Consider the following 11590-nt stretch of genomic DNA (forward strand, 5'->3'; position numbering starts at 1 on the left):
GATAGGGTCAGGTCATTCATAATTTTTAGATTCAAATTGATCTAAACTAAAAGACTCAACCTTTTTTTTTTTTTTTTAAGAGGGAAAGAAATATTGATCAAAAGCCACCAGAAAAATGTACATTAGAGCTTGGACGGATTAGACCAGATCTTCTACCTAAGTTAGTGATACTAGCAATATCTACCGTACACTACGTTACAAGATTTAGTTTGTTACATTTATGATAGAAGGAAACATATTTGAATTTCAGGTATATTTTCCAAAATATTGTAAAAGTATATCACGACCATGATTTGTTAAAAGGTTGTGGAATAAGCTGAAGCATACATCCCGAGATGAGAACCAAACTTCAGTGAAAAGGCTCAACCGTTGGCTGTAAAGAAAATGATTGAAAAATGGATTGGTGATCTTAAGTTTGTCCATGTCAACATAACAATCTAAAAGATACTGGAGATTTCTCAAAATCCAATCCTAAGTTGAGTACCAGAGGTTGTTGGCTTGAAGTAAATGCAAGAAAAGGAAGTTATTCATAGTCATCAAAACATGCGAAGAATGACAGATGAAAATAAATCACAGCAAAAAAAAAAATGAAAAAAAATAATGTAAGAATGGTGGTGAAGGGCTTAATCTTCAGAGTGATGAAGTAGATAAAGAAGTGTGGGCATCAAAGAATCATCTTCAAACATCAATAAACCAGTGGTACCCTGGTCTATTAATGGCTTTCAAATCTCATAAAGCATTCCAACTTGCAAAGTTTTGCTGGTAGGCACCTTCAGTGTTGAAATAGATGACCTGAAATTCTTCTGCAGAAATCTGTAGACATAATTAATTGTCATGCGGGAAAAGAAATTATTCTTGTCAGTGGCATGAAGAATAGTCCTTCCTGTAACAAACACAAATCCTCTCTCCATTGCTGAGTCCAACCTTTTAATTTCATCACTTGACACAGCTTGATCCTTCAATGACTCCATAACTGAAGCAACATAGTCATTTCCTTCCATGTCGGGGATATCCCTGTATCCATACTGTACTAAACACCTATACACATCATCCAAATCCCCCAGTTTCCCTACTATAAAACGTTCCTCAGGCAGGACGGTACGAACTGGAATGATTCTAAGAGTTACAACTATCATGATCTGATGGAGTGAACCTGTTTGCTGCACATAATGACTTATAATGGGTGGGATACCATTCACAAGGTCTGTGCAGAAGATGCATATCCCAGGTGTTCGAGAAATGTCTGTGTTTGATATCATTTGACTTAGCTCTAACTGACTCATTTTGTTCTCAGCTTCATAAATGCTCTTCCTGCTTCTCCCATATGTCCAAGATGTCATAATTATCAAGAAGAAAGCTGCAATAGCAAATGGAACCCAACCCCCTTGTGGGACTTTTTTAATCAAAGATGTCATGTAGATAGCTTCAATTATGAGAAAAGGAAAATAGAAGCATGCTGCGAGTATTGGATTGGTGTTCCAAATCACAAGCATTACCACCAGAATCAAGTTGGTTGTTATCAGCATGACCCAGACCACAGCTACACCTGCATGTACCATATATATATATATATATATATTTATAGCCTCATAATCAATCATATTAACCAACCAAGACGGAAAGGAAAGTAAAGTTAAAAAGACTAACCATAGGCATTCCCAATCTGCACACCATCCCTGAAACCAACTACAATTGCAATACACAGAATCATGAGTATATAATTCACTTCAGGGGAGTAGACCTGTCCCTCGTGCTCATCGGAGGTATGGACGATGTTAACTCGAGGGAAGCAACCTAGAGCCAGGGATTGTCTTATAATGGAAAAACTAGCAGATATCAATGCCTGACTGGCTACGATAGCAGCCAGTGTGGATATAACAAACATTGGCCAAAATACAGGAGAGGGCACACAACTGTAAAAGGCAGTACTCATGTCACTTGGGTGCTGAATCAAATAAGCTGCTTCTCCTGCATAAGTAAGGAGTAATGCTGGATAGACGAAGGAAGAGAAAGCCAGCTGCAGTGGTAGTCATCCCAAAACATATATGTATATATGTATCAGTTATATAAATGTTGTAAATAAGTTCAGAACCTAGGGAGGCAGAGATAGATAGGTATATGAATGGTCCAAACCTGAATTGATTTCTTGCTGAAGTGAGCTAAATCAGCAAACATTGCTTCAGCCCCTGCTCCCCATAATTAATGATCAGTCACTAACCATCCTGCTATATATATCTTACTTCCACAGATCAGTCACACCACTTATATAAAAACCAAACGGATTGACAAAGTTACCTGTTACACACAAGAAAATTGCACCGAGGAGCTCCCACGATGTCTCGCCGTTTCTTTTGAAGAATCCAAATGCATAATGAGGGGATATGGCCTTGAAGACCGATGGGTAGTATACAGCGATGTTGTAGATACCAATTGCAGCAGTTGAAAAGAACCATAACAGCATGATTGGGGAGAAGGAGGAACTAACTTTATTAGTGCCATATTTTTGGACCAGGAAAAGGGCTAGCAGAATCACAACCCCCATTAAAACAACATGACCTGGGAGAACCAATTACAAAATCTAGTTCAGAATTTTCAGTTATTGAGCACAACTTCTCTTCCTTTTCACTCCTTGGAGGAGTTATGTTTAAGGAGGAGGGGTTAAACAGAGCTTACTTTGAGTGATCTTTGAGGATCTTGACTGAATCCCAACAAGGGCGGACATAACTGCAACAAGAATAGAGTTACTATTAAACTCTTTATTTCATTACTGGTAAGCTTTTAGATGCAAACACATCCTTGTTTTTAATGGACTTAACAAGTAAACAGACCAATGGATGGACCTATTTGAGAGGGAGAGAAATTGAATGTACTTACCAGACGTGGCTGGGGTGAGAGCTCCATCACCAATGACCATACAAGTCCCAACCAACACAACAAAGGTAAGAATGGACTGTGAACTTGAACTGCTCTCCAAGAACAACTTTGTCTTCGATTGTATATTATCACTCTTATTGTAATATTTCAAACTCTGATCTGACTGGAGTCTAGTGTTCTGTATACTGATCTTGTTTCGAAAATTTACATGCCGATTGAGAAGGGAATATAAGGCAAAAGTGCCGCCTACAAATAAAACAGCCAAGAAAGAGAAATTAACACTATTGAATGTTAAGAAGTATTGGGCTTTATGTTTGGAATTTTGTAGTGATTCACATAATTATTATTATTGAACAATTGTATAAAAGTTTGAATCGGGATTGGGTCCGTTATTTATATTGGGGTAAAATTGTAATTGTGTGAAGATTAGAGGCAATCCCACTACCATTCCCTATCCCAACAAGGACAGGCTGCCGAATACAAAAGGAAGAGAACTAAAAAAGGAAAATCCTAAATTCAAACAAAGAAGATCAGATTGTGAGGTGGAGACTCGTGTAGAATATTTTTTCTGGTTTGATGAAAAATTCTCTTATTCTATTGAGTGGATATAGACATTCGTGTTTAACTAAGTTAAATTCCTCATATTGTGTGTGATTGTTTGCTTGATTTCTTTCTCTTGTTCATGCATTATTCCCAACAAGAAATTCGTTCAGAGAAGTTAAAAAACAATTTGGAGATACCTTCGCCGTAATCATCTGCACGCAAGACGATCAAAACGTACTTGACCAGTGCAACCAAAGTTAGAGTCCAGAAGATGAGACTCAAGATCCCTAATATGTCTTTCTCACCAGGGTTTTCCAGTGTAATAGAAGAAAAAACGTAAAGAGGGGAGGTGCCAATATCTCCATAAACCACTCCAAGAGATTGGTAAGCCAACAACGCTGTTTCCTTGGTAGTAAGCTCCTGCAAAACCATAAAAAACCCGATTTCATTTCAACCTTAAAATCTTCCCAAAATCAAAAGGAAAGGAAAATAAATAAATAAATAAATTATATAAAAAAAAAAGAAGAAGAAGAAGAAGCAATGTTGTACAATGGGTTTCCTTAGAATGGGTGCGTAAATGTCTTTAAGGCTCAATTTCTTGTCAGCATAAGTTGGTCGTTCAACATTTTCATCTTTGTGACCGCCACTTTCCATATCTTCACTTCCATCGATCTCTAGTGCTTTTCTTGCTTCAATGCTCTCCACCTCCATTGCAAACTGTTGTAAACCGAGGAGACAGGACTCCTGTTCACAGTAGACTTAAGAAGTGTGGTCCCCTGGAGAAAGGAGACAAAAGTTTGGTGACTCTTCTGTAACTTAAATTAACAGAGAAGAAGAGAAGATGGGAAGTGCTCTCAACATTCCCAAGTTTACTTTTAGTTTTAGTTTTATTCCCCAGTTTAGTAACCCTAATATAGTAAGAACGTGACAGTTTCAATTCTATGGTCCAAAGTTAATCTGGCCACTTCCGTACACAACGCCGTGGATACTGATCAGGCAATACAACGTTGTTCAAGTGTTTGTTAATGACTCTAAACAACTCTTGTGAGAGAGAATTCTACGGGACGACCCTGGGGTCCTCCGCTTTCTGCTGTATAAGGTTCCGCGTAACTGCCATTTCCCCATTTCCCAAACAGTTCTCTCTCTATTCCTCACCCCATGTCAAGGATCCAGATCCTCTAAATCCTATGTCCAACTAAAATAGGTTTGCATGCAAGTGAAGTGTCACGAAATCCAAGTCTTCCATACCCCCTGCCCCTCCCTCTCCCCCTCTTTTACCGCATAGCTGGTAAATCAGGTATTGATTCAGGAAATCATTAGAGTCGAGTGAAAAAAATCATGAAATCTAGTCGAGAGTGATGTATACTTGTTCAAATTTAAGAAATAATAAGACCAAGTCTAAGTTAATATGAGTTTTCATTGATTCAGTGTCTTTGCTTGAGTCATGTGAAACTCATCGAATCACTTTTATTTTTATTGGGCCATATACTATAAATAGATCATAAATTTTGGTGTACAACTAAATGAAACTCTAGAATTTTTATTCGTTGTCTTCAATATATATTAGTCCATTTCTTTCTTCTCACTTGCCAAACAATTGTGTCTTATTACTTCCCCCAACTGAAGGAAAAGGAGGAGAAGAAGAAGGAGAAGAAGAAGGAGAAGAAAAAAAAATTATATATATATATATATATTTATGACTTATCCAGACTAGGTTTGACTTGCTCAAGTAACTAAGTTTTGAAAAAGACTAGTGGATTCAAAGCTCCTAATTTTCCAACTATACATTACTAGAGAAATATAAACTGAAAGTTAACAAGAAAATTAAACAAAAATGAGTGAAAGATAAAGAAAGAATCAAATCATATTCCCTTGTAATCAAATTTAGGTAAAGAAATGAGATCAGAGTAAATAACAATGAATAGGACAAAAAGATCATTCTCTCTCTCCATCTTAATAGAAGATCTCAAGTGGTTTCACTCGCATCTTGACTTCCTCCACAACCACCAAATCATAATAATCTTTCATCATTAAAAACAGATCAATATGTTTTTCGTGTGGCCTTTCATTCAGTTTGTAAGGCCCCTTTTATTTAGAGGAGAGAGAGAGAGAGAGAGAGAGAGGGGTCAACTTTGATCAACTCATGGAACATTGTATGCCATGTCTTATTTTCATCGCTACCCTCTATGTTTCTAAATTCAATTTACAATACCCCGCTCTTCATTTCATAAATAATTCATAATTCATAATTACTAGCTGTTGTGGATGAATCACATCCGTCCTATCCGTGCAGTGACCTGGAAGGACAAAGACAAGTATATATACAAGAGAGAATTAGAGCTGAGGGACTCTTCTATGCCTAAGTTAGTGGTGCAAGGATTTGATCATCTTGCTTTTACACAAAAACGCTTAAGGTAACCTCTTCGCACCACATTTTCAATTGCTAGGTTGAGATCTCTGCACTACTTGGTCGTGTGCCTATTTCTCTTGATGTCACAATATCTGCTCTGGTCTCTCTTCTCTAGTTGCTTCGTCATCTTTTTGGGCCATTCCAAATTATTCTTTAAGTCTTTAATATGCAACCTGTCACACCCCGTTCACACAAAATCGGGCCAGTGACCGGGTTAACACCGGTTAACCCAAACCTGCCAGGATCATCTGATACAGTATCCCACCACAGCACACATACAACTAAGAAAGTGTTCAACAGTTCAGCGAAAGACTTAGTTTACCTGTAAATATTCCCATTATACTTGATACCCAAATTGTAATTACATAGTTAAGTACATGTGGGCCCACAGGCATGATATTTACACAAAAAGAATACAATTTACATATCAAGTACACAAAAGGAATCATCAAGAATCAGAGAGTCAACTCAGCTCAGCTCGGTATTAGAAGTAGGGCTCAGCTCGGTATCAAAAGGTAGAGCTCAGCCCGGTATCAGAAGGTAGAGCTCAGCTTGGTATCAAAACAAGGCTCAGCTCGGTATCAGGAGGTAGAGCTCAGCTCGGCATCAAAACTGCGGTCCCGCAGCACAGCTCTCGCACGAGCAATCCGTGCCGTGCTCTAATTCCTCGGGGACCCACCAATCCTCCTCAGGGAACTCAACTCTGGGGCCCACCCCGTGCTCATCAGGTTGATGACCTGCAAAATCATCTAAAAGTGATGCACACGTGGGATGAGCTCACTAGCTCAATAAGTGAAAAGAAGGACCACATAGCAGTCCATACAACAAATCACAACCATATGCACTATATGCTATGCAATTCATTTTTAATCATATCCACCTAAACAACATTACTAAGTCCTTGGTTTAGTGCTATTACAACTACAGTGCGCGTATACTCCGGGTACGAGCCACGAACTCCATCCCGCGATACGCCCATAAGGCTGTCGGAGAAGGCCCACTGTGAGTACTCGGAAAAGTAAAACATGCCGACCACCGGCTCTCAACATAAAGTAAATGACAGAAATTAAAGGTGCTAACTCCAGCAATTTAAAAGCAGTACGATTGGCCCTCTTGAATATACCATCGGGGTTGCCAACTATCCTAATGACCCACTGGGCGTATGTCTAACCGCCACAGTGACCCAATAGCCGCGACCACTGCTTCCCCCCAAATGGTAACCCAACACCTCAACCCCTGTTGGGAAGGGTCGTAGCACGGGAAGATGATAATCCTACACCGTATGCTCCTATATGACATAGTACGATTGTATAGTGCCTCCGCGTCCCATTCCATGGGCCACCAATGCACTCGTTTCCAAGCCGACTATGGCATCTAGTCTACTAATGCATTATGCACAATGATGTCATCATTCGTCACATATTCACATCATCATTTGACATTAAGAAAATAAACACAACACACAAGTCATAATAATATGAGAATGACTAAGCTACATATAATTTGCATGATGACATGGCTAATCTAGATACAATGGAATGATGCACAACAAGCCTTAAAATAAGGCCAAATGTCCTCTCCCCACTTATCTGTAGTGTACAAAGACTCATGCCTGGTACGGGTGAGATCCGGTGCGAGAAGCGTAAGATTTGGTGTACCTATCATAAGTGATCGGGGTTAGTATTTCACCACCTTAGGATCAAAATTAACACGATCCAATGATAAAATCACGTTTAGAATCCTTAAAGAAAGTCGCACGTCCGTTTTGGGTCCGTTCGGACGTAAAAATCACGTTGGGAGCCTCTCGGGTGGGTCGGATAGCCCACCTGTCATGACCCACCAGTCAGACCCACCGGTCATGATTGACGGGCAGGTCGGCCCGCCGGTTGGCCCGTCGGTTGGGCCCGAGGATCCTGTTAAGACTGACAGGCAATTTGGCCCGTCGATCGGCCTGCCGGTTGGCCCCAAGGGTCTACCCTCTCAGGCGGGTGCCCTCAGGCGGGCCATTTGGCCCACCGGTCTTGGCGGAAAAGTGCCATTTTTTCCCAAACTTCTCCTAACCTTTGGGGAATCAAATGAAGCTTTTTCAAACCCATTCTTCACACATTCAAGGTCTCATAAGATGGTTCTAACCTAGATCTAGGTTAGATTTAAGGAATGGAAAGCCATCTTACCTTCTTTGCTCAAGAACTCCTTCAAAACCCCAAAATCACTTCAATCACCAATGCTCTTGCAACCGTGGAAACACTTCTTCAAATCCTTCAAAACCAACACATAAACCATCTATTAAACCTTAGATTCATCATCTCAAGGGGGATTTACAAGACCTCAAGAATCTCTACCCAAATCAAGGGTTTTACTTAAGTATGGTGAAAGTTTAAGGAATCTAGCCTTTGCTCACCTCTAAACGTAGATCTCGTGTTGGAGATCACTCTTCCGGCGTCAGAATGGGAAGATCAACCCTCGGCGCCGCTGAAAACCATCTCTTCTTCCTCTTCCTTCTCTTTTCCTCTTCTTTCCCTTCTTTTCTCTCTCCTTTTTACTCTTCTCACCAAACGTCCAAGTGTCATAAATGAGAAAAGGGAAAAAAAATATAATGATGGCTATTTATACCTTTTAAGATCTTTTGTAACCTTATGGGTGGGTCACACAGGTGGGTGGATGCGTCCATCTGTGACTGCCTATCTGAGAGCCAAAAATTGGCAAACAAGCGGGATTTTGATGGGATTCGACTCTCGGCACGAATCACCCTCTTGGCGTAAGGTATATTGTACGTATGTGCTTTAGAATACGGCTACATACCTGCTTTATCCGTACATGGCCTTATGATATGTGCATGTACACGGCTTGGGTGCACCCATCTCCTCTGGCACTGGCTCGGACTTATCTGGCCAGCCCGTGTTTAAGGTCACCTTGACCATCATGGTCCATAAGGAACCCGCCTTAACTCTCTCCGGTTCAGTTCCTGCATGGTTAAACCGGGTCAACTGTGTAATCAGACCAGGTTTAAGAAGTAGGGTATTACATTTACACCCCCCCTTTCTAAAAATTTCATCCTCGAAATTGGCATACCTGGTTGTTCAAAAAGATGAGGGTACTTGGATTGGATTTCATCCTCTTTCTCCCAAGGTNATCAGAGAAGGTCATAAATATTCAGTCATGGGGTAGGATGGTCTTTTTGCTATACCTTATGTTTTGGGCTAGGGGTGCGATCAAATAACTTTCTTTTCCCTTAAATTATTTAACAATTTGATGGAGAACGTGACCTCATTGTTTGACTTTGATCACACCAATAGTCCAAAAATTGAAAAACTATTCATATAAATTAAGGACGGAGGTCGGGTGTGCCGCTAGTTTTCTTGAAACTAATGACTCTAACCAATGATAGTGTGGGGGCACAAATGGGTAGGTGCCTCTTTTTCATGGGATGGGAGAGAAAAATGACACAAGTCTAGACAGCTGGGGGTGACGTGCACAAACTTTTCTCTTAATTAAATTAGACTGAAAGTGTGGAGTACATAATCCAACTCCTATATCATTGTCTTAAGAGGGCAAGATTTTCAAGGGATTGATCCAATTGGAATTAGCACCAAAAGAAAGGATAGAGAAAAAATTTTAAGTAGGTGTCAATCTTAGCACAAGTAAGGGCCCGTTTGATAACGTTTCAAGAAATGTGTTTCTGCCGTTTCTGTGTCAAGAAACGATAGAAGAAACAGAAAAAACGGAACAAAAAGTGTTTGACAAACTCGTTCTGTTTCTCTTATTTTCATAAATAGAAATCAAACTTTGTGGTGATTTCTATTCCTAGAAATGGACATGCCAAAACAAGTCATACTTGTGACTTGTTTTGCCGTTTCTGGGAAAGGCTTTGGTGCCCAAAAAGCCGGGTGGCATTGCAGTGGCCTCAGGTGCCAGCGGCCATGGTCCCAACCTCGGTCGTCTTGTTAGGTCGGAGCTCACCATTTAAACCCCCACTAGCTAAAGCTGCTTCTCTGTATCATTCTGTTCTAGTCGAATAGGCAATCCGAGGAAGCATTTGGTTGCCTTTCTTCTTAGAATAATTTTGGTGTGATTCGATATATTGATGGGCTTCTATGGAGGAATGCTAATCCGGTAGAACAATTAACTCTGATCTTGAAGCCGAGGAGAACATCGAAGTTTAGAAGCAATGGATGTTGATTCGTCAATGGTGCCAGAGTACGATCAGAATCCTGTTCAGAACCATGTACCTTCGGTGGGAGGAGTGATCTCATCCTTGGACAAGAATGGAGAGCAGCTTGGTAGGGCAGAGCAATAGGACGTTACGGTGCCCCCACAATCGAAACCACAAACACAACTGCTTTAGGTACAGCAACAACAGGAGCCGCCTCAGCCGCAGGCACAACAAAATCAGGTACAGCAAGCTTCGGTAGCGATAGCCGGGCCGAGGCCTACTCCTAATTATTCGGTCGTTAATGCCGTAATCTAGAAGAAAGAGGATGGGCAGGGTCTAGGTGTGGTCATACGTTGACTGCCGTTGCAGCGGTTGGAGAGGAAGGAATGCCTGGATACATCGATCCTCGCCTGATTTTGTTAGGGTTTGAAACGGAACAAATTGTTCAAATCAATTATCAAACACCTTCTTTTCCATTTCTGTTTCCAGAAAATGGCAATTTCTGTTTCTTCCGTTTCTAGGAACAGAAATGGTAGAAACGTTATCAAATGGGCCCTAAGCATTGCATTATCTCAGTCTAGCACACAACCTCCATTCAAGCTGTGCTGAGCTCACCCTAGCCAGAATATGAACCTGCATTTTTAAAAATTGGGCAGAATAGACCAGGCTGAGATTGAGCTTCAAATTATAGTTCAAGAATTTAGAAGAATGCTTAGGAGGCCATGAGCTAAACTGATACAACTAGCACATCTTTTATTCAATGGGAGCTGGGTTCCAGCTTGCCTTATTCCATCGATCATGCCTTTAATAATTGCCACATTACTGTTTATGCTGATTGACTATCCCCTTTATTTTCTACTCCAGATCAAATGTCATATAGGGTTAGGGTATTTCACCATATTCCTAATAGATTAAAATAACATATCCACATTATCCTAGCCTAACCCTAATAGTTGGTTGATTTGACATGTCGGCCTTGGCCAAGTCAATGCTTACTTGATCCTTTGGCAATTTGGTATCCTATGCAATGAGACCCAACATAAATGTCAGGATGATCCTGGGGGCAATATGGGATCTTGAGTTTTGTAACTAACTTAGTTACAAACCTCAATGCTAAAGGACCTTGGACCATTGTGGCCAACTCTTGGGATTGAATCCCATTTTTACCTTTTTTTCAATCTGATCCTCCAACTATTTTTTATGTAAAGATAAATACACTAAGTTGCCCCTCACTCAATGAAGATATAATCTTTTCATCCATCATCTTTGGTATTTGAATCATATTTCTAGAATTAAGGGCATTTCGAACATTTACACAATATGGAGAATACCTAATTATGAGTTGATGAGCACATTTATGTGTGAAATCTAGGGTAGTAAAACATGCATTTTACATATTTAGAATGGAGCTACCTTGGGTTTTACTCTCTTTTTGCAGGTTTTATATTTTCAAGGCCTTAAAGACTATCGGGAGCTATATCTTCAATTTTACACGTAAAGAGATCCTATTTCTTTCCATGGTTGTGAAGAGGACGAAATTCTGAGCAAGATGGACGTGTTCAATTAAAAGTACACATTCGTTTGGTCACCCGTACAAATGATTATTCTTT

The 11590-nt window shown here is 40.2% G+C and overlaps 1 protein-coding gene across 1 annotated transcript; it reads right to left on the reverse strand.

Moving 5' to 3' along the window:
- Nucleotides 1-374: 374 nt before the first annotated feature.
- On the reverse strand, nucleotides 375-4279 carry LOC122071132 (potassium transporter 26-like). The gene is made up of 8 exons (XM_042635422.1): nucleotides 3967-4279; nucleotides 3615-3837; nucleotides 2875-3120; nucleotides 2674-2724; nucleotides 2296-2556; nucleotides 2134-2186; nucleotides 1648-2017; nucleotides 375-1546 (listed from the first exon to the last, which is right to left on the reverse strand). The coding sequence occupies exons 1-8, from the start codon at nucleotides 4126-4128 to the stop codon at nucleotides 723-725; spliced, it is 2190 nt and encodes a 729-aa protein (XP_042491356.1). The 5' UTR covers nucleotides 4129-4279; the 3' UTR covers nucleotides 375-722.
- Nucleotides 4280-11590: the final 7311 nt, after the last annotated feature.

Source organism: Macadamia integrifolia, unplaced genomic scaffold (assembly GCF_013358625.1).
Source record: "Macadamia integrifolia cultivar HAES 741 unplaced genomic scaffold, SCU_Mint_v3 scaffold_18A, whole genome shotgun sequence".
In the NCBI taxonomy this organism is placed as follows: Eukaryota; Viridiplantae; Streptophyta; class Magnoliopsida; order Proteales; family Proteaceae; genus Macadamia; species Macadamia integrifolia.